At 30.9% G+C, this 23,539-nt stretch overlaps 1 protein-coding gene and 2 long non-coding RNA genes across 3 annotated transcripts; 1 reads left to right on the top strand and 2 right to left on the bottom strand.

The window, feature by feature from the left end:
• Positions 1-2,663: 2,663 nt before the first annotated feature.
• Positions 2,664-4,882, top strand: LOC142637856 (uncharacterized). Its single transcript, XR_012844919.1, has 3 exons — positions 2,664-2,729; positions 3,031-3,061; positions 4,695-4,882. It is a non-coding gene; the product is annotated as an uncharacterized LOC142637856 (long non-coding RNA).
• A 1,403-nt stretch (positions 4,883-6,285) lies between these two features.
• LOC142639224 (receptor-like protein EIX2) lies at positions 6,286-9,612 on the bottom strand. The gene has a single exon (XM_075813359.1). It carries the CDS (start codon positions 9,495-9,497, stop codon positions 6,393-6,395), a length of 3,105 nt encoding a protein of 1,034 aa, XP_075669474.1. The 5' UTR covers positions 9,498-9,612; the 3' UTR covers positions 6,286-6,392.
• Positions 9,613-13,227: 3,615 nt separating this feature from the next.
• LOC142638232 (uncharacterized) lies at positions 13,228-20,995 on the bottom strand. The gene is made up of 4 exons (XR_012844996.1): positions 20,851-20,995; positions 20,364-20,459; positions 15,457-15,696; positions 13,228-13,330 (listed from the first exon to the last, which is right to left on the bottom strand). It is a non-coding gene; the product is annotated as an uncharacterized LOC142638232 (long non-coding RNA).
• Positions 20,996-23,539: the final 2,544 nt, after the last annotated feature.

Below are 23,539 nucleotides of genomic sequence, written 5' to 3' on the forward strand. Positions count from 1 at the left end.
CAAATCTACCGTTAGATTACATTATCTTCATATATTTTTCATGCTTACAAAATTTCAAGGTGATCACAGATTAATAGTCATGTCATCAATCAATTGTCTAGATTCAAGTTTTAGTAGTTTAAAATAATTCAAAAAATATGAGTTTATAGATCAAATCGTAAATTACATCAAATTGGCATGAAAATTGACATGCATGTTAAGACCATATAGAACATGTAATCCAACGGTTGGATTTGCAAAATATGAATTCAAAAATAAGTTATTCAGTGGTGGAACATTTTAGAGTTACGTCAGGTGTAATTGAACCCAACCATATATTTCTTAATTCGATGTGAATTTTGACAATTCTATCGTTAGATTACATTATCTTTATATATTGTCCATGCTTACAAAATTTCAAAGTGATCAAAGATTAATAGACATGTCATCAATCAATTGTTTAGATTCAATTTTTAGTTGTTTAAAATAATGCATAAAATATGAGTTTATAGATCAAATGTTAAATTAGGTCGGTTTGGCATGAAAATTGGCATGCATATTAAGGCCATATAGAACATGTAATCCAACGGTTGGATTTTCAAATTATAAATTAAATAATAAATTGTTTGGTGGTGTAACATTTTTTAGAGTTATGTTAGGTGTAACTCGAACTCAATCCTATATTTCTTAATTCGATGTGAATTTTGACAAATCTACCGTTAGATTACATTATCTTCATATATTTTTCATGCTTACAAAATTTCAAGGTGATCACGGATTAATAGTCATGTCATCAATCAATTGTCTAGATTCAAGTTTTAGTAGTTTAAAATAATTCAAAAATATATGAGTTTATAGATCAAATCGTAAATTAATCAAATTGTGAAAATTGACGTACGTGTTAAGGCCGTATAGAACATGTAATCCGACGGTTAGATTTGCAAAATATGAATTCAAAAATAAGTTATTAGGGTGGTGTAACATTTTTTAGAGTCACTTCGGTGTAAATCGAACCCAAACTATATTTTTTAATTCGATGTGAATTTTGACAAATTTACCGTTATTACACTATCTTCATATATTTTTCATGCTTACAAAATTTCAAGGTGATAAGAAATTAATAGTCATGCCATCAATCAATTGTACAGATTCAAGTTTTGTAGTTTAAAATAATGCGTAAAATATTAGTTTATAGATCAAATGGTAAATTACATCCGATTGACATGAAAATTGGCATGCGTGTTAATACCATATAGTACATGTAATCCAACGTTTGGATTTTCAAAATGTGAATTTAATAATAAGTTATTGGGTCATGTAACATTTTTTAAATTATATCACTGGCTTAACCCAACCCTATATTTCTTAATTCGATGTGAATTTTGACAAATCTACCGTTGGTGCAATTACACTATCTTTATATTTTCCATGCTTACAAAATGTCAGGCGATAAAAGATTAATAGCCTTGTCATCAATTTATTGTCTAGATTCAAGTGTTTGTAATTTAAAATAATACCTAAAAGATGAGTTTATAGAATCAAATGGTTAATTACATTCGATTATCATGAAAATTGGCATGAATATTAAGATCATATAGATAATGTAATCCAATGGTTGAATTTTCAAAATATGAATTCAATAATAAGTTATTGGGTAGTGTAACATTTTTAGAGTTACGTCGGTGTAACTCGAACCCAACCCTATATTCCTAATTCGTTGTGAATTTTAATGGAGTCAACCGTTAGATTACATTATCTTCAAATATTTTTCATGCTTACAAAATTTCAAGAGTTATCAAAGATTAATAGGTATGTCATCAATCATTGTTTGAATTCAAATTTTTGTAGTTTGAAATAACACATAAAAGATGAGTTACAGATAAAATGGTAAATTACAACCGATTGGCATGAAAATTGGCGTAAGTATTAAACGTATAGAACATGTTATTAACGACGGTTGGATTTTCAAAATATGCATTAAATAATAATTTATTTGGTGGTGTAACATTTTTAGAGTTAGATCAGTTATGTGACCCAACTTTATCTTTTTAATTCAATGATGAATTTTTAAAAATATACCGTTAGATTATATTATTTTCATATATTTTTCATACACTTAGAAAATTTCAAAAGTGATTAAAGATTAATAGGCGTGTCGTCAAGCAATTAATTTTTCTTGGAATGGACAATCACATGTTTAATTGTAATCATAAAAATAAAAAAAAATATTTTATATATAATGAATTAATTAATTCTATATAAAAATTAAGTAATTTTTTAAGTTTATTCACTTAATTAATTAAAATTACTATTTTTTTCTAACCATAATTATCACAAAAAGGAAAAGAAAAAGAAAAAAAAAATTCACGTGACTTTTAACATAGAGTAGTATAATAATGCTTTTGAGGACAAAGAAGTTGTAATTGTACAATCTACAATGTACAGACCTTAAACTATGTCAAGTAAAACAAAAGCCCTTTCTAAAATAAATAAATAAAACAAATGCTAAAAGTAAAGTCATAGCATGTGGTTCTCATTTATTCTAGATTAATAACTAAAAATAAAAGGGTGTGGCTCTCATTGTTTTGTTGTGTATAGAGCACACAGTTTTTAAAGGTTCAGTTGTTTTGTAACTTTTGATTTGTTTGTCTCTTTCCGTATTTCTGCAGCAGAAGTTCATTTCAAGAAACTCAAGCAATACTGTGGTCATGCTTCGTCGTGGTCTCTTCTTCCAAATTCAAATAGAAATGGTATTTTCACAATATTTTTACAATATTTTTATAACAAATCTTAAGTAGTAGTTTGTTATTGGTTGTTATGTTAGGGCAAAAAAGTAATTTTAGTGTTACATTAAAATTTAAGCGGAATAACTAACCACCTATAATTTGTTGTGAAATTATGATAAAAATATTGTGGAGATAATATCTCTCAAATATTTTAATTTCTTTTTGCGTGGTGCCAAATTTTCAGGCGCGTTCTAAAAATTTTATTTATTTATTTTTTATTTGTGTAAACAAAACACTGATACTCTCTTTCTCCTCCCACATACAGACCCACGCCTCTCAGCCTCCCAAAAAAACTGGTAAGCTCTCTCTCTCATCGATCCTCTCTCAGATATGTGATTTTTGTTGGTGGTTGAAAGTGCTGCATTAGATCTTTCAAACTGGGTAACTGTTTTTGTTACTTTGATCATAAGTAGAAATTAATTGGATATTCTGGAATGGATCTGGGTATTTTAAGTTTTTGTTGTTGGCCTTGAAAAAATTTAACAAATAAAGCATAAATATTGGGGATTTGCCACTTTTTCATTGTTTGAATTTTGATGTAGAATCATAGACTGCCTTCTTGTAGGTTAGTCTTTAGTCAAACATTTATTTCAATGAATAGTATAGTAGTATATTCTTTTATTCGTAAGCTTTTTTGGTAACTTGAATGCTTCTAGTTTGTACCACATAGCACTTGTGCATTTTCTTTTGGGAAAATGGGGGTAATTGATGCAATTTTTAGTAACTGGATTTGGGTTTAATGATTTTTATTCATTTCAATCTATCGCTTGTGATGATGGCTAATGGATCCCTTTGCTCATTTAGAATCTGCTAGTGTGTCGTGCTAGTAAATGAGCATGGGGCATATGAAACTTGTACATGAAGAGAATTATTGTCAAAATGCTTGGAGGTTTTGAGGGGTGTGAACGAACTATTATAGATCTAAAACTATTATTGGTTAGTTATTTGCTTATTGTGATGGCTGCGTTCTTTGTTTATGGTAGTGACTGTGTTTTTTGTGTTAATAGTGGTGACCATGTTTTTTGTTTAATGGTGATGGTGGGTTTTTTGTTTATGGTGGTGATTGAGTTTTTTGTTTAATGTTGGTGGTGGGTTTTTGTTTATTGTGATGGTTGGATTTTTGTTTATGGCAGTGGCTGATTTTTTGTGTTAATGGTGGTGGCTGTGTTTTTTGTTTAATGGTGGTGGTGGGTTTTTTGTTTATGGTAGTGACTGGATTTTTGTGTTAATGGTGGTGATTGTGCTTTCTGTTTAATGGTGGTGGTTGGGTTTTTTGTTTATGGTAGTGGCTGGGTTTTTGTGTTAATGGTGGTGGCTTTGTTTTTTTTTTTTTTTTTTTTAAATAGTGGTGGTGGGTTTTTTGTTTATGGTGGTGGCTGAGTTTTTTGTTTATTGTGATGGCTGGGTTTTTTGTTTATGGTATGGCTGGGTTTTTGTGTTAATGGTGGTGGCTGAGTTTTTTGTTTAATGGTGGTAGTGAGTTTTTTGTTTATGGTGGTGGCTGTGGTTTTTTTTTAATGGTGGTGGCTAATATTTTTTTTTTTAATAGTGTTGGCTAGATTTTTTATTTGTTGTGGTGGTTGGGTTTGTGTTTATGATGGTGGCTGGATTTTTGTTTTGGATTTCTTTTTATTTGTTTTGTTTTAAATTGAGATTTTTCTGCATTCTTTATGATTTCTCCATGGTTTGTAATGTGGGTTGGGTTTTTATTTGATGAGAATGTTGTGGGTCTTCTTTCTTTGATAGTTTGGCTTCATATGATGTTGCATTATGATTATTTTGTTTAGTTTTTTATTGGGTATTCTGTGGACATTTTTTGCATTGTCTTACTAATAATAATCTTTTTTTTGTTGTTGTAGTACATCTTATCAGGGATATAGGTTTGCAGTCTAGTTTGCTATTGATGTATTTTCCTTTATGCTTGTGCAGATATGGGATTGGTGGCAAAAAGATAGCTTTTGTGGGACTACTTGAACTCAAATAATTTTCTGTAAAGTTTGGAAGCGAAGACATCATTTGTATATAAATGGTTGTAATTATTTTGTGAACATCTTTATTGCATTTTTAGATTTTATGGATGTTTTTTTTTATGGATTTGGTTAGAAATGAATGAATTTTTTTTATATGGATTTGGTTAAAAATGAATAGGTTAATGTAATGACAAGTAAATGTAAAAAGAATATTAATAAAAAAATAAAATTGGTGACGATAATTTTCGTCGCCATATCTGACTATAAACAGAAATTGGTGATGAAATAATTCGTCACCTGATCTATTGAAATTAAAAATAAAAAAAACAATCGGTGACGCAAAACTTCGTCACCTAATCTATTGAAATTGGGAAAAAAAATACATTTGGTGACGAAATATTCCGTCACTAAAAATAAGGTTTAGTGACGAAAATATTAGGTGACGAAAAGCTTTCGTCACGTATCATTTTTTATTGGTGACGAAAAAATTTCGTCACCTATCATTTTTTTATTGGTGACGAAACATTTTCGTCACCAATACATTTTGTGACGGAGCTTAGGTGACGAATGTTGTTTCGTCACCATACGTATTCAGTGACGAAATAAGGATATATTGTGACGAAATGTTTCGTCACTATAGTCCACTTTTGTTGTAGTGCATATCAGTGTCCTATTTACCGTATTATGTTATAACTTTTCAAAAATTGTTCAGGTTGTTGTATCATACCCGTATCCGTACTCGTGTTCGTATTTGTGCCCGTGCATCCTAGTACAAAACCCTGAGGTTATCTAAAACGCTTGTTGACTCAAACACCTTCAAATCATTCCAAAGATGAGGTAGAAACGGAGGCAAAAATTAGGTAGCCTTTCTTCCATCAATATGGCCCCTGTTATATTTTTTATTCTATTCAAAATATTAATTCTATTCTCCTTCCTTTATTCTTATTAAAGATACATAAGTTCCTAGAGCTATCTATCAGTGTATGTTTCTATGAGAACCTTTCATTTTATACACTGCAATTCTACAATGGCATGTGTGGAGGGTGTGGCAGAGAGATTGGGCTATCGTGGTGGTGTGTGAATGGCTGTGTTGCTTTTATTTCAATGTGAGTTTTGGTTTGTGGTGCGATGACAAAGTGAGAGGGAGTGTGAATGTGTGGTGGAAAATGAGAGAAAGGAAGGGCAAAAATCTCAAATGAAATTCCTTTACTTGTTTGATTCAATATTGGGAAAAGTAGAAATGGCTTGCCATTAAAATTCATTTTGTTGATTTTTTTTTTCTTTTCTATTTAATCACTCCTCAATCCTTATGTATTTTTGCTTTACTACTGTTGCTAAATTTTCCAATCCGACACTGTTAAAGGTCTCTCTGTACATATTTTGTTGATTTTTTTTTGTTAGGCGAATGGTGGGACGGGAAAGGTGGGGTTTGAACAATAAAAACCGGGAATTAAAGGGGATGTTATACCACTAGGCCATCACTTGAATCTGTAATATAATTTTAATTAATTCTCTAAATACAATACCACAACATGAGTAATACACATATAAGAAATAAAATTTTCTTCAATTTATTTCAAAATGACTGAGCTAACAAAAGATACAAATTATTTCAAAATGAAACTGCAACATATCCATGCACCAAAAGAAACATTAGCTAGTAACAAGATAAGAATCTCACAACATTTAAGTAAAAGCTATCAAGTTTGTGCCAAAACACCCCAAGCTTGTACTCCATGCGATCTAGGAATTGAAAATACATTATTCTCCATTTCCTATTCATTAGTAAAGGACCCCAAACAACCCAAAATCCAACCACAAATCCAAATGCCATAGCTACATAAAACCAATCCACTTCACGCCCACCACTGCTCCCTTTGTCTTTAGTGTCGGGTTTGGCATAATTTATACTGCAATTATCCATAAGTGGAGGTCCACAGAGTTTGTTTCCAATAAAACTAGATGCACTAAGGCTTTGTAGTTGAGTGCTTGAAGGGATTTTCCCAAATAAATCGTTCATTGACAAGTTCAACCTACTCAAAAATGACAATTTTGACATGCTTGGAGGAATGTGACCTGAAAGTTGGTTTTCAGAGAAATCAAGAGATTCCAAGGATCCCATAACACCAATATTCTCAGGAATCCTTCCAGTCAAATTATTAAATGACAAATTCAATGATTGTAATCCTTGAAGACTAGTCACTTCTTTAGGGATCTCTCCTGATAAATTATTCTTTGAAAGGTCTATAGTTCTTAGTAGTCCCAGATTGGTGGTATACTCAAGAACTTGCCCTTTTATCACAAGCAATGCCCGTTCAAAATCCACAGAATCACCATCAACCACAAACAAGTCGTGTAAAATATTGTGAGAAGTTGAAGCCATGGCATTCAAATTGTTAACACATCCAGGTATGCTTCCAAATAGCTTGTTATGTGAAAGGTCCAAGATTTGGAGTGAAGTTAGAGCACAAAGTTGTTTCGGTATGGGGCCATGGAAATTGTTTGAGCGAAGGTTGAGGATGAGCAAACTTGAATGTCTTTGTCCTATCCATGAAGGTATGATTCCAAAAAACTTATTCTCACTGATATCAATAATCTCTAAATCAGTGCAATTTTTCAAAAAATGTAGCAATTTCCCAGAAATTTTGTTGTTGCTTAGGTGCAAAGACTTAAGAAGACTCAAATGTTCAATGGATGCTGGAATGCTACCAGTGAAATCATTATTTCCAAGACTTAAGACCAACAATTTTTGCCAATTCTCCCAACAATAACTTATATTTCCTGATAAACGATTTTTTCCAAGATTGAGAAGTTCCATTTGTTTGGGCTCATTCTTCTTATAACACAAAAAGTGAGAAATAGATCCAGACAATAAATTGTTAGATAGATCTAGAAAGCTCACGTTAGAGGATATAAGAGGTAACGAACCATTGAATGAATTAGAACTCATATCAATCACAGAAGAAGGATACAAAGTCACAGGGATATTTGGAATCTCTCCATAGAAATGATTGTGAGACAAGTTCAGATAATTGAACTGAGAGGACATATTCCAAAACAAAGGAGGAATTGCATCCTTAACATTTGTGTTGGATATATCCAAAGACCAAACTTGCTTTTGTGAACAAATCCATAAGGGAAAATTTGGCCCTAAAATCCACGATCCCAATCCTAAAATGACAACTTGAAAAGGAGGAATCCAATTGGGACTTACTTTTAACGTCAAACGGGTTGGAGTTGTGCTAAGTTCCTTTAATCTTCTTAAATTGGCAAAATGAGTTTCAGAGACTACTCCCTTCAACATATTCCCACCAATAAAAACGTACTCTAGTTTGGAGAGTCCTCCAAAACTTTGAGGAAGAGTTCCGTTAAATTGATTATTTGAAAGGTCTAAGAATCTCAAAGATGAAAGTTTTCCAATTGAAATTGGAATTGGACCCCAAATTGAATTACCTTCCAAAGAAAGTTTAGTAAGATTTTGAAATTGCCCAAGTTCCTCAGTCAAATGACCAGATAGTTGAGCATCATACATTTCTAAGACCTCTAGTCCATACGAAACACATCTTAATAAACCTTCTAAGATTTCTGATACCTCTTGACTCAATTTGTTGTCTGACAATCTTAGTTCCCTTAAATTGCAAACATTGCCCAAAGATCTTGGTACCTTTCCATCAAGTTGATTGCTTGTGAAGTCTATGCTAATGGCAGATGTTAGGTTTCTAATGGAACTAGAGATTGTACCTTGCAAAAGATTTTTGCGGAGGTTGAGGAACTCAAGATGACTAAAACTATACAACCAATTGGGAATTGAAGAGTTGAAATTGTTGAAAGATAGATCAAGGTGCTTTAGAGAAGTCATGTTTTGCAAGCCAACAGGGATTGGACCTTGAAAACCATTGGCAGATAGATTAAGAGCAACCAAATTTTGATAACCAAAGACCCATGATGGAATCAAAGAGTTTTCAAAGCTGTTAAAAGAAAGATCAAGGGTGGCAACAGATGAAAAGTTAGAATTGGGTGTTGGTGGGATGGAACCAAGGCTGCAATGTGATAACCACAACTCTGACAAGGAAGTGATTTTGTTTGTCACCTGAAGTAAATCGGAGGCTTTGCTAAGGTCTACACCACTCAAATCTAGCACTTGTAGTAAAGGAAGACTAGAAAGCCATTGAAGGTTATTGACAGATAAAAAATTATAGCCAAAGCCTCCAAGATTAAGATAGTGCAAATTTGAGAGATTTCCAATTTGAGGAGGTATCAATTCCCCAAATCCCGCACCAAAGAGATTAAGATATCTTAAACTCTTCATGGAACCAAGGAATTCAGGAATTGGTAGACCAAAATTATTGTAGCTCAAGTCCAAGTAAAACAAATGCTTCAAATCAAGTAGGGAAGGATTTATCTTACCACCAAACATTGACTGTGCATAAGATTGAATAGCAGCTTCATATTGGGCTTCAATTGAAAAATATTCAAGCAAAGGAGGAGGAAAGCTTCTGAGATTGAGTTCTTGGACGTGACCAGTAACATTGTTGCAGACAACTCCCTCCCACTGACAACAATCCCCATCACCAGCCCAAGAGGCAAGCCGGTTAAGAGGATCAGAAAGATCTGTCTTGAATCTGAGAAGGGCCTGTTGCTCACTTTGGATGCAGTGAACCTCAGATATTCCATAGCAGAACTTAGGATCAATAGCTGCCAAAGTGAGAAACACAAGGAAAAGGGTTAATGTAACGGCTCTAAATCTTAAGGAACCGTCCATGGTTATGCAAAAAATCTATATGATTATGTAAATGCTACATTAATGGCATGGTTATATATAGGAGGTGGAGTTCTGTGCTTAGTTGGTTTCTGCTTTCAGTGTTTTTTATGCTTAAAATGCTACCACACATTGTTTCCAACTCTAAGAATTGACGTAAGTCTTGTGATGTGAGGCATTCAATGAACGAAATAATATTTTTGAAATAGTCGGATGAAACTTATCCAAGTTGCTCTACTTGATAGTGATTCTTGTGGTCATATTCAATGAACATACTTGACAATAAATTTTTGTTCAATTTTTTTTTTCATTTCATGCCACCAATATGTAACATTGACCAATCTTCCAATTCCACTCATTTTAAAATTCCAATTGAATATATGAATAGCTTAATTAATTAAAATCAATTGGTGATTAATATAAAACTTGTCCAAGCAGAGTACCAAAGGTGTTATGTGTAGAATGTTGTCTGAATTTGTGAATTTTTTATTTAGAGAAAAGTTTAGGACCATTTGGATAGAAATTACCTGTGAATATGTGAAGTCTAAACGTATAATAAAATATATTTTGGTTGAGATATCAAAAACTTAGTATGTCCCTCCCACCCTCTCCAAAAAAAAAAAAATCTTTTTATAGGTTTCAGTTAGCTCAATTGATAAAGTTTCTTATCGTCAAATAAGAAATTTATGATTCAATCCCTACACACGTCAAAAAACCAATTGCTATCTTGGCCTAGTCATTAAGAAAAAAAAACAATTATCACAGAGCAAATGTCATAAGTTTGAAATACTTTTTAGTGGATAAACTGGTAGGTTGTTATTAAATTTGCTTATGATCCATGCCAAAATTCACAAATTCTGACATCTATCTCCAATGGGCATGGTCCAATAATAGTTTTTTTTTCCTTGCGTATTAGTCATTTATTTGAGTTATTATTCGGTATTCAAAGTGTATAGTGTTAATGATATTTTTTTTTTCCTTTCACATAATAGTAGGTATTACTAATTAAATTCATCGTGAAATTTATCACATGTGTGAGAGGAGAAAATATAACATTTCAAGAATACTTAATAATTTTCCTATTTTATAAAATCATCTATTTTTATAAACTTATATATTCATTATATTTTGATTTTTATAAGCTATATGTTGTATAAGAGTACTATAAGAATAAAAGCCATCAATTAAATTTTATATATAATTTCTTATTTCTACTAAAAAAACAAATTAGGGGAAAGGGGAATTTTCAAAATCCTCCGTCTGCCACTGCTTGTAACCATCATATATATGAACAAGTTTACAGAAATTTTGACAATTTAGCACACACACAGAGAATTTTTGTATTATAGCGGGCACTAGGTGAATGAAAAGTTGAAAACTCAAAGGGCAAGAGTGTAACTGAAACTACGTATGTCGGTAGACTTGTTCAAAATTTAATGGGACTCTGATTCTTTTCTTCAAACTTGTGAATGTTGCTCGGTGTTCCATCACTATTAATTGGACTGAGTCAAGCACTGACTGTAAGTGCAAGTAGATGGGAAACCTCCATTTTTTCAATCTTGATATCAATTTTCTTACGTGACAAAATTTAAGTCCAACGTATTTTAGACTGAAGTTTCATTTATTTTGGAAATAGGAATAAGTCCCTCTCTGAATCAAGTTGGCTGTGTAGTGGGTGCTATTGTCTGTGTACACACAATATTGTATTTGACAACTTTTGTTAAGCTTATTTACTTAAATGTGAGAGAGAAAAGTTACAGCAAATAAGCTTGGTTTTTTCATTAACCAACTTTTTTGCTTAACATTGCTGTTTTTCTCATCTAAGCAAATAAGTTAGCCAAACTCACAAATGTAAACCAAAATTTCGAGGTAAATTAGAAATAAAACAAAATTAATGATCTCCTGAATCCAAATAGGCCACTAGTGGTGGTTTAACCTAATTTCTACCTTCCCAAAAAGAATCAAGTTATTTTTAGCAAAGAAAAAGTTTATGTGTATGAAATGGAAACCATGCAGTTAAGAGATATAACAGATTTGAGTTTTTTCCTCGGTAGGGTTGCTAATGCCCAAACTTAACATTTGAGCACAAATCAATTATAACCAAGACACTCAGATACATATTTGACTAAATCATGAGGTTGAGAGAGCTAGGATTTGCCAAAACTTATAATTTTTTTTAAAAATTAGTATTTTAGAATAACTCTCTAGAGGATAAGGTTTGGAGGAAAACCCTTCAAATTCCTTTTATATCTTTTTATTGGATGTGAATTTTGAAAATCTAACCGTTGGATTTTATAATATTTATGTTCTTAACATGCATGTCAAATTTTGTTCAAATCAAATATTATTTATTATTCGATTAATAAACTTACTTTTTATATATAATTTTAGACCACAAAAACTTGAAATTTAAACATTTAATTAATAACATAACTATTGATCTTTGATCTTCTCGAAATTTCGCAAACATGAAAGATATAATAAGAACATGCAATTTAACGTTTAGATTTTCAAAATTTACATCCAATAAAAAGATATTTGTGGAGTTTGAAGTGTTTCTCTCCAAACTACTTTGGAGAGAAACATTTTCCCTCTATAGGTGCTTCACATGGTAATGTGCACACATTGATGCCTTGGAGAAGAAAAAAGATTATTTAAGTTTTGATCTCAATGAAGACAGCCATTTTGTGAACATTGTTATTTGGTGCCCTTGGATGATTAAAAAAAAATTATTTTTAAAATTGTGGAGTTCTGGAAAATTTAGTAGTTGCGGCTTTTATTTGATAATTTTTTGGGAAAATAGAAATAAAATATTTTTTTCATTTATATTTAACTTTGTGGTTAAGGTAAATTAGTTTATGTTCAAAGAAGGACGAGTTTTGGGTCAATTAAACTAGTTGCGGTATTTACTATTCACTATTTAGTAAGGGTAATTTAAGGTTTAATTGATTATGTAATGGACACGAATTTATTATTTGAATTTAATAATAACACAAGCAAGCAGTGACTTTTTTCTTTATCTTTTTTTCACGGCATGGCGGGATATTAAAATTACATTATGTGACAGACCAATGAATAATAGAAATTCTTCTAAGAAAAATGAATAATAGAAATGACACGATGATAACAATAATGAGATTAACAAGCGCAAGTAATGAAGTAATATCAATTAAATTACTTAACATTAACTTGTTCTATTATTACCTCCGTCTCAGTTTATTTGTCATCTATTCTATTTTGAGATGTCCCAAAATGTTGTCATGTTTCTAAAAATAAAATTAATTAATTAACTAATATTCCTATTATACCCCTACTTTATTTTCAAAACTATTTGAAAAGAAAACTAACAAATATTTAAAATATTAATCTAATTAAGGCACCTTTTTAGTTGCCTTATTAAAAATAACTCTTTTTAAAAAAAAGTTAATAAATTTATTTAAGGGCAGTTTTGTAAATTAATACATTTTTATAAGGCAGATAAGACAATAAATGATGTTTTCTTAAAAAGTTTGACTTTTCAAATCGAACCAATTTAATTTAAATTGGAAAAATTAATTTTCTTTGGACCTTATTCTAAAGGAAGGTTTGGATTGGAGCTGTGTCTCAAAATAAATTGGGTCTCTTCTTGGAAAGTTATATGTGTGTCTTGGAAACTTCAATCCAACAATCAAGGCATCCAATCAATAAATAAGTCCAAAAACAGATTCGAGTTACCTTCTACCTAGCCCCCTTTCATATGACTTTTGTGGCGCTTCACGCGGCAACTTTTAGGAACGGTGGAACTTTCAACTCTCAAGTCAGGAAGCTCATTGATATTCGATTCACCATATATTCAGCTTTGTTTCAATTGAGAAAAGTCAAAGGTCAGACAGTTGCATCTAAAATTTCAAATTTTGAAGTTTTTTAAAGGATAAATGTTATATTATATAGGTACGTGGGTTAGGGGGTGCATAGATCGAATTGGGTAATTAAAAGCTAATATTTCTATTCAATCTACCACTGACGGGTTAAGAAAATTTCAATCTGCCACCGACCTACTAAAGTCTAAATCCGGCAAATTAGTTACAAATTTTGGTAATTTCGACTCGACGGGTTGGGTGAGTTGTGCGGTGTTGGCATAAACAATGTTATTTTAAAAAAAAAAAAATTTATCACATTTTACAATTTATTATTGCATAATCTCAAAATATAACTAAATGTATCCAAAAAATTTAAGGTAGATTTCCTTGAATAATCTCAATTCCAACACAAACATAAGGTTAATAAAAAAGAGATATATCATCTCAAAGAAATAAAAAAAGGTTGTTGCCTTACAATTGAGAAAAATTAAATCAACAAGCCCAAAGTCTTAGCATTCCCAAAGTCACATCAAGAATTCAAAATAATAACATACCAACATAATAAATAAACTTCAAAATGGTATGCATGGTCTCAAGATTTACAAGAATATATGGGATCCAAATGAAAAAGACAAACAACATACTCAATAAAAATATAGATACAAACATTAAGCAATACAAGACATAAAAACAACTACCTTTGTGGTTGTCTAGGAGAGTACACAGTTGACAGAAGGTGAAGAATTGAGGAAGAAAAGACAAAACAACATGAAAGAGGGAGGGAGAGGAAGTAGCTTAAGGTGAAAGCTAAATACAGAGTATGTACTATACCGTTGAAGTGATTTTAGAGTTTCAATGTTGACTTTTTATATTTTGTATAAGGAATTGATTATTAGTTAGCTGTAAAAATTGATTAAGTGAATTGGTTAACTTTACATACAAAATATAAGATTGATCAATTTGAACTAATATATATATATATATATATATATATATATATATATATATATATATTATTTATGTATAATTAAGCGGGCGGGTTAGATTTGAACTAATATATATACTACATACAGAGTGTATGTAGTATATAGTTGAAGTGATTTTAGAGTTTTAATATTGAATTTTTATATTTTTGTATAAGGAATTGATTATTAATTAGCTATAAAAATTAATTAGGTGAATTGATTAACTTTACATACAAAATATACGATTGATCAATTTGAACTAATATATATATATTATCTATGTATAATTAAGCGGGCGGGTTAGATTGCAGCGGGTTGGCAATGTTTCAATCTACTATCCAACTCCATCCACTATTTTGGACGTCTAACCCACCCAACTCAAACCGCTTAAATTAATGACCCGTACAAGGCAGGTGGGTCGAGCGGGTTGGCGGGTCAAACGGATATTCTGCACACCCCTATGTGTGGTCATAAGCCTCATGCCAATGTCAAAATAATGTACCATTACAACCACTAATGGTTTAGCATGTCCCCATGCTAACATGTATCACCTAAAAGTTGATAATCATCTAGGGAAGGTCGGTATTGGGGATTTAATGTGTGTGTATATATATATATATATATATATATATATATATATATATATATATATATATATATATATATATATATATATATAAAAGATGGGTTCAAGTTACACCTAGTGTAACTTCACAAAAGTTACATATTTTTTGGACCTTTAATTTGTATTAGATCTAAAGGTGAAAAAAACATTCATAATCATGTATTTATTGTTCCCTAGAAATTAGTAATTAAATCATTAACTCTTCTTATTAAAAATAGAAAAATAAAAAAACAGCTTTAACTTTGCTCTCCATCATCATCTTCATCTTCTCTCCTTCTCTCATATGGTCTTGTGTTCTATGTACTTTCACCCTCAACAATGGAAATTAAGGGCGAGTTCAGGAAACAAGTGAAATTTTTATTATTTTTGTTACCTCTCTTTCATGAGCTTTGACAGATTGTTGGGGTTGATTTGTGCGCAAGTCCCAAATCATTAAATGACAATCGTCCCCCATAGACCCAAAAAAAAATTCATTCTTTGAATGCCAAGATACGTTAACCACCAATACTTAAAAATTGACTCAGGAAAATTACCTTATAAACATGCAATGCATCAAATCAGGCTCCATGACAACCCATATCCTTCCATATCATGACCCCTTACCCTCAAATCAGGCTCACAATCACACCCTGTTGCTTCTCCAATTGCTTGCTACAATCAAATACATACACATCACACCCACTTGTCTTTGCACCCACAACTACCAAGTTCTCTGGCATACACCGTGCCCTATTCACTTCTCCATCAACGCGCATCTTCTGCGTCACCTCCACCTACAAACATTCCAAAAAAAACACGTATCTTCTTCATTCCAACACTCCTAGACATAAAATTATTAAAAAAAATTCACTTGTTTCCTGAACTTGCTCTTAATTTCCATTGTTAAGGGTGAAAGTACATAGAACACAAGACCATGTGAGAGAGGGAGAGAAGATGAAGATGATGATGGAGAGCAGAGTTAATGTTGTTTTTTATTTTTCTATTTTTAATAAGAAGAGTTAATAACTTAGTTACTAATTTTTAGGGAACAATAAATGCATGATTATGAGTGTTTTTTCACCCTTGGATCTAATACAAATTAAAGGTCCAAAAAATGTTTAACTCTTGTAAAGTTACACTAGGTATAACTTAAACCTGTCTCATATATATATATATATATATATATAAATATATATATATATATATATATATATATATATATATATATATAAGGGAAATGCTAACGAATGCCCTAAAGGCATTGGTTAATAATCCATTTAAAAAAAGTTTTTATGGAAAAATGAAATAAAGCAATTAATATTTTGATAGTTTTTTTCATTTTTCATAAAAGTGGTATTCAAACTTTCCTATAATAGATTGTTAACCAATGCCCTAAAGGCATTCGTTAGCATAACCCTATATATAATAATAAGTGAAAGTGAGAGAAACTCAAATTAAAGTTCCAATTTTGCGTCATGTGTCCTAAATTATTTATTCTTAAAGAGTTTTACTTTTTACTTTTGAAATCAAATGTGGGACTACATCATAAATATTCATCCAAGTGATTTATTAAGTACAAAAATATAATTTTAAAAAAATAACATGGACAATTTATATTTTATACCTAATAATATCATTACAAATTTTTTAAAGAGTTAACAAAATATAAAGATGACTATCAATAGTATTTAAATTATATATATATATATATATATATAAGAATTATATTATACATCTTATTATATATTTTTAAATGTATCCATGCATATGCACGGAATTACAAGCTAATTTTAAAATAATGGAGGATTAGGTTTTTGAAGTGGGTTTTTAGTTAATTATATGGACACAATACAACCAAAAGGAAGTAGCTATTATTAGAAACTAGAATCCCATAAAAAAATGGAAACAGTTTGTGCTTTTCATGTGTATTGTACCTGATAGGATGTTGATATGTATTTAATACTTAATATCTTGTTTGGTTTAGTGCAACCAGTCTTGGCCCCCAAAAATAAAAAAGATTTTACATTTTGCTTCCTGCTTCTAATAGAAGTTATGATGAGGAGAAAATAGAGTTCCTTATTGATGAGCCACTGGCCTTGGTACAACACAACCCTCCACCCTACTCTTCTTCTACCCATTCTACTTTTGGGTGGGGGAGAGTCGTATATATAAGATGATTCAACTTACATTATACTGACTTTAATCCTAGTCACCCAACCATAATTTTGTGATTAGGTTAGATTACTTGACAAATAATGCAATCTGTACTGTGATAGATTCGGCTTCAGAGGTTCTTATGGGCAGGGTTTGGGTGTTTTTTTGTTTATGAAAGAGCTGGACCCTATGGGATTTTCTATTAAGAAAGAGTATTGCTACATACACAACTTCAGAATAATTTAGTTAAAATGTTTTTAATTTTAATTTTTGTTTACACCCACAACTTGCATAACATTTTACCTACTAATAACAATTTGCTATTTTTTAACCCAAAAAAAAAAAAAAACAATTTGCTATTTGGTAGATGTGAAATGAATTATACCACTAGACAAATTGTTCATGGAGTAATCTGGGAATTTAAATATAGGAAGGATGGATTTTTGTTGATAATAGGTTTGCGGTGTCATACTGGTGGTGAAGAGAGATAAGCTAAGTGTATGTGTGAATTTTTTAGATTTAGCAAATGAGATTTTCACTCAGATGTAAATGAGTTTAAAAAGATTTGGATTCCTCACTTGGACTCTGATGTTACTCCAAATGTTTCTCCATCTCTCTCAAAATTAAACCTAAGATCAAAAACATTTAAAAAATTAAATGAATTTAAATATAAAAAAAAAAGAAACAAACAAACAAACAAAGATTTTGTTATTATTCTTTCAGTTTTTTCGATAGCTAATTGGGCTCTTCTTTGTTCTCCGTCTGATTTTTTTTTCTTTGAGATGTTTTACTCTGCTTCCCAGATTTTTCCTTCTTCACCAATACAACAAGCCTCTTCAAAATATTTCATTCTCATTTCTCACCCAAGAAAACCTCCTCAAGACGTACCACCTTAAGATGTTTCATACTACTTCATGGGAAAGATCCCTCTCATTTAAATCATCCAATTTAATCCAGAGCTAAGATATGTGATGTTTTAAAAAATCCAATGGTCTTAAAAAGCCCATTTAAACTACACAAATTCAGTTTTTTCATTTCTTGTTTTCCCCACTTTTTATTTTTATTTTTTTATCATTAATCTTAAAAGTTGGCTGGAAAGTCCATGAAAACTGAATCTGAATTCAAATTGAGGAACAAAATACCATAAAAATGAATTTGAAAATGAGGTAAGAATAAGATATGTGATGTTTTAAAAAATCCAATGGTCTTAAAAAGCCCATTTAAACTACACAAATTCAGTTTTTTCATTTCTTTTTTTCCCCACTTTTTATTTTTATTTTTATTTTTTTATCATTAATCTTAAAAGTTGGCTGGAAAGTCCATGAAAACTGAATCTGAATTCAAATTGAGGAACAAAATACCATAAATATGAATTTGAAAATGAGGTAAGAATAAGATATGTGATATTTTTAAAATCCAATGGTCATAAAAAAAACCCATTTAAACTACACAAATTCAGTTTTCTTCATTTCTTGTTTTTCCCACCTTTAAAAAAAAAAATTAACCTTAGAAGTTGAGAAATTCTATGCTATGCCCACAACTTATCATCTATAATTTATTGTGAAAATATTATAGACATATAACCTCTCTTAAAAGTTAGTTGAAAATCCATGAAAACCGAATTTGAATTCAAATTGAAGAACAAAATACCATAAAAATGAATTTGAAATTAAGTTTAAGAATAAAATACTTTTAAATATTTGTTTTTGTCATTGTACCATAGGGATTTGAGTGAGTCCACAAAAAATGCAAAAAAGGAAAAATCATGGAAGCAAAAAATAAAAGCATGTGGCTAGAACTAAATTCCCAATGGAATGCTAGATATACAAACTAGTCCTATATTAAATCACACATATAACCACAAAATTCACCATACCGACACCCACACAAGCATGCTCACAATCAACACAAGTGAAAAATATATATCGAGTAGTAACAATTAGAACAAATACAAGAAATACAAGGAAGTCAAGTGCTTAACAATTAGAACAAAACACAAAATTTCAATGTCCATCAAATAATTAATTAAAAGAAATATCTCCCTGACTCATGTTCAAACTAGACCCCTTTAGCAAGTCTCGAGTAGAATCACCAAATTGTGAACACCTTCATGTGAATCGTGATGCATCTAGAGGTTGGGTAGTGTTAATAAGTTCATTAACATCTATAGGTTGGAGAGTCCATTAATGAACATCTAAGGTTCACATGTGCCAAGCTCTCAAAAAGCCTCTTCTAGTGATTAAGTTTGAAGAAACCCAAGATCCAGTGGTGTAAAAGTTACTACCACATCTAGAATACATTGTCGCTAGAAGTCAAAGCTTCAAGAGGATATTTGGACTCATAAATGAGTTGTTCATGTTCAACAGAGTTCTACTATTGAAGAGTTCTTAAATTTGAAGCTACGTTGGATAATGCTAATAAGTACAATTTAGAATATGGTTATTCTAATACTGTAAAACTTCAATTCATTAGTGAATCTAGTTTCCTTCAGGTTGGTGGTGAAGCCTTGGCAGTGGTTTTAAACTTACGCTCATGAGTGATTGTAGTCTCTAAAGTTTAACATTATCATTTTCAGTTCCTAAAAAACTTAAAATGATCACTTTAGTCCCTATAGGGTCCGTTTATAGTTTGACCAAGTAATCTATGGAACTAAATGTGTGATTACTTTAAATTTTAGGGGCTAAAATTGCTCATGAGTTAATTGACCCATTTGTTTTTCCTTACATTATCATATTCCGTACTATTTGTTTTCGTTGTTATTTTAATTGTTCACAATATTGATGTTGGTTGCTTTAACTAAGGTCTTAAGTATAATTGGACTAATTAATAACTTGGCTTAAAATTGGTTAAATTTTTGTGTGTATATATATGTATATGTGTGTGTATATATATAAGAAAAAAATATCATAAATATGTGTTTAGACCAAAAATAAATAAAACAACGTTAGGAGGAAACATTAAATTATATTTTAGATCACTTGTTAAAATTAAAAACTTCAATAAAATAAAACCAAATGATGATTAATGTCTCGTGAATTAAAATTCTAGGTTCGAATAAAGACAGGATTAAAATTAATGTTAATAAAAATATGATTAAAATCCCAACTAAAGGAAAAGCTTAAAAAACAAAATTAATACAACAAATGAGAAAGAGCTTGGAGAGGATAAGCAGAATGAAATAGGGTGTCTACATTTATGTCCCTTTTTGGTGGAATTCATGCATAAGTAAGCGAGTGCATGTGTATATGAGAGATGAAATGAGTGAACACTGAACTGTGGAAATGTAGTAGGGGAAGACCTCGAATACCTTTGATAGCTCGCAAGACTAGGTATTCGGTAAGTTTGGAACATTAACACAAGACCTTGAGGTGTAACAGCAGTATCCGTGGAACTTAAGCTTAGCCTGTGATCCATGCCAAAAGAAATTAGTAACTTATCATACATGTCAAATATGAATGGATTAGAAAGACAATAGTTTCTGTTTTAGTATGGTAAAAAATCTATGCTAGCATGCTATGAGAACTTGAGGAAGAAGAAATTGACAAATCCTATCTTGCTTCACTACCCATGAACTAAGAGATAGAACAAATGTACTTCATGTAGTATAAATTTCTTTGGGCATATCTACATAAAGGTCTCTGGACATATGTATTTGTGTCTTTAAAGTATTTTTAATGTGTTTTTGTTGGTTGGAATTTCTTGGGTATTTTTCTTTCAGATGGCTTTTGATATGAATGTGCAGAAGCATCAAGAAGCAATGTGATAAAGGTAGAAAAGCATGAACACGCTTAAACCTGAGATGTTGTGCCTGTTGCGCTCGCTTTCGATGTAAAGAAACTCAGACGACTGATCTCCACTTCAGAACTTAGGAATAAACAGTTTATTCTTAAGTTACGATCAATGGTTGGTAGAATGAGCAACCCATGATCATGTGCTAAACTAAATTATCTAGGACATGCTTGAAAGTCTTGCGCTGAGTTTCTTTCTGCTTTCCTATTTTGTTTGCTTGAAATTCTACTAGACATTAATTCTGACACTAATCGTCAAGCGTAGACTTAAACCTTGTGAATGTGACGCTGCCTGTAATGGGCCCTTAGATTTCTCTTGATAGATATGAAATTTTGTACCTTGACAGTGAGTGCAGTAAATAAAAGAAAAAAAAATCGTTTATTTTTGAAAATTCAATAGTTTTTTTGAAAACTAAAAAATTCAATAGTTGAGATGGGACAAGTAAATTGAATCTTAAACATTTCTTTTTTTGGGTTTTTTTTAAAAACTATCAGAAAATGTCAAAGGATTTATAATTAGGACTCTTGGTTAAAGGCAAATTAATTCTAAGTGTGGCAGAAATATTTCTTCTAAATGATTGATATCCAGGTCGATGAAGCAATGTTGTTTTGCTTGATAGTTTTTTTATGGTTTTACACTTTTACTTACATTAAAATAAAAAAAAGATTTAAAGGAGGGTAGAGTTAATGGGCATTGTGAAAAAATAATTTGCATTAAATCTTTTTGCTTTATATCAAATTTTTTATTAGTTTTATAAAATATAAAGCCAATGAAACTAACTTTTTAAATTCCACTTATTACTTCAATAATATTTTTAGTTTCCTCATCATTTCATACCAATTTTTTATTAATTAAACCATACAATTAACAACTCATCCTTAATAAGCACTATCTTACGTTACCCATTAACATTTTCCTATAAAGAATACTAAACACTTTACTTTGGAAGCCTTACAAACTATCCTATGAGTCACAAAAATATATCAAACATTTATTTATTTATTTATTATTTTATTATTTAATTTATTGAAGCTGTAAACCTAAAATTAATTATTGGTACAATCTTCAATAAATTTTTTCAGAGAAATTTAATAATTGGATTCGATTGCTTTATTCAACTTTATGATTCAGCTTTGAATTTGATCCTGCAGTAATTTGCGACTACAAGTCAAATATATTAAGTCTTGTAGTCGTAGAAAGGACTCTATTAATTTTGTGGGTCCTTAGGTTGACATCTCTTTTGTTTTTTGGCTGAATAGGTTGACTTGTCTAGATATATCAATTTTCTTACCTGTCAAAATTAAGTGCAGCGTACTTTAGACGGAAATTTCATTGGTTATTAGTCAAGGTTCATTAAAATGGATTAGGTTATCTGTCCCTCACCAAGTCCTCTCTGACACAAGTGGCTTGGTATCGCGACTGTGTAGACTTTGAATTTCTTTGCTGGTGGGAGTGATAAATGGTATCTGGTGACTGGTGAGGCAGTTTTTACTTGACTTTTTATACTAGAGCATATATTGAGAAACATATATAGCGTTCTGAATGAATGATTATTGAATATCTCTCTGGAGGTCAAACACTTAACAAGTTATCCCTCTCACGATGACAGTTTGTTATTAAATTTTCCTATTTTATGATAATACCAAAAGATATTAGTAACATATTTTCTAATAAGATAAGTAAAATTGAGAAACATATAAAGAGTTCTGAATGAAATATTAATAATAGGGTTTAATGGAGTTTAGCTAAATATTAAGTACCTTAAAATATTGCAAAGAGAAAAGGGATAGAAGTTTTAATGGCATTCCATGAAAATACCTATTATGCACGGACATGGACACGGACACGGACACGGACACGGGCATGGACACGGCGATACGGCAATTTTTGAAAAATAAGAACACGATACGGCATGGACACAGTAATTAAATAATTAATTAAAATTTATATTTAGGCATTTTTTAAAATATTTTTAGACATAAAATACATTTATGTCTAAAATTTAAATTATGTAAGAACTACAAATAAGCAAATTAACACCCAAAGTAATACAATAATATATATAAAATGTTTAGAGTACAAACCAAAAGTTTAAATAGGCTACATTCAAGTATTCAACATCAAACTAGAAACATAAAAGGAAACCAAGCTTTAAACTGTGAAGATTACCATAGAACAAGAAGTTCAATATCAAACTAAAAACATAAAAGGATAACTAAAAACATAAAAGGATCACAGAACAACAACAACATCGTCGTCATCAATATAGTCATCATTCTCAACAAGACTTATCTCCATCTCTGGCTCATCTAGTGTGAGATAAGCAATCTCAAGCAACCCAGGTCCTCCAAATGGTTCATTCCAAGTATCTCCACTAATGTCCCACTTCTTAGAGTTCCCTTTAGTGTACTCTTCTCTCCTCCTTGAAAGAAGCCAAAGATTAGAATGAACAAATACTAAATCTTCAGCACGTTTAGGAGTAATTCTATTCCTCCTCGTACAATGGATGAAGCCATATGTACTCCAATTCCTCTCAGCGCATGATGATGAGCAAGGCTATCCAAGAAGCTTTAGAGCTAAAGTTTGAAGCATTGGCAACCTAGACCCATAATTTGACCACCAGAGCATTGGATCCAAGATCCACCTATCATCCATGTTATCATCATCATAAGCCCTAATTCTTGAAAACAAACC

This window comes from Castanea sativa, chromosome 6 (assembly GCF_040712315.1).
Source record: "Castanea sativa cultivar Marrone di Chiusa Pesio chromosome 6, ASM4071231v1".
Taxonomy (NCBI): domain Eukaryota; kingdom Viridiplantae; phylum Streptophyta; class Magnoliopsida; order Fagales; family Fagaceae; genus Castanea; species Castanea sativa.

Bases quoted from the DNA above. Each gene is read 5' to 3' on its own strand.
- LOC142639224 (XM_075813359.1), bottom strand. From the start codon at position 9,497: ATGGACGGTTCCTTAAGATTTAGAGCCGTTACATTAACCCTTTTCCTT.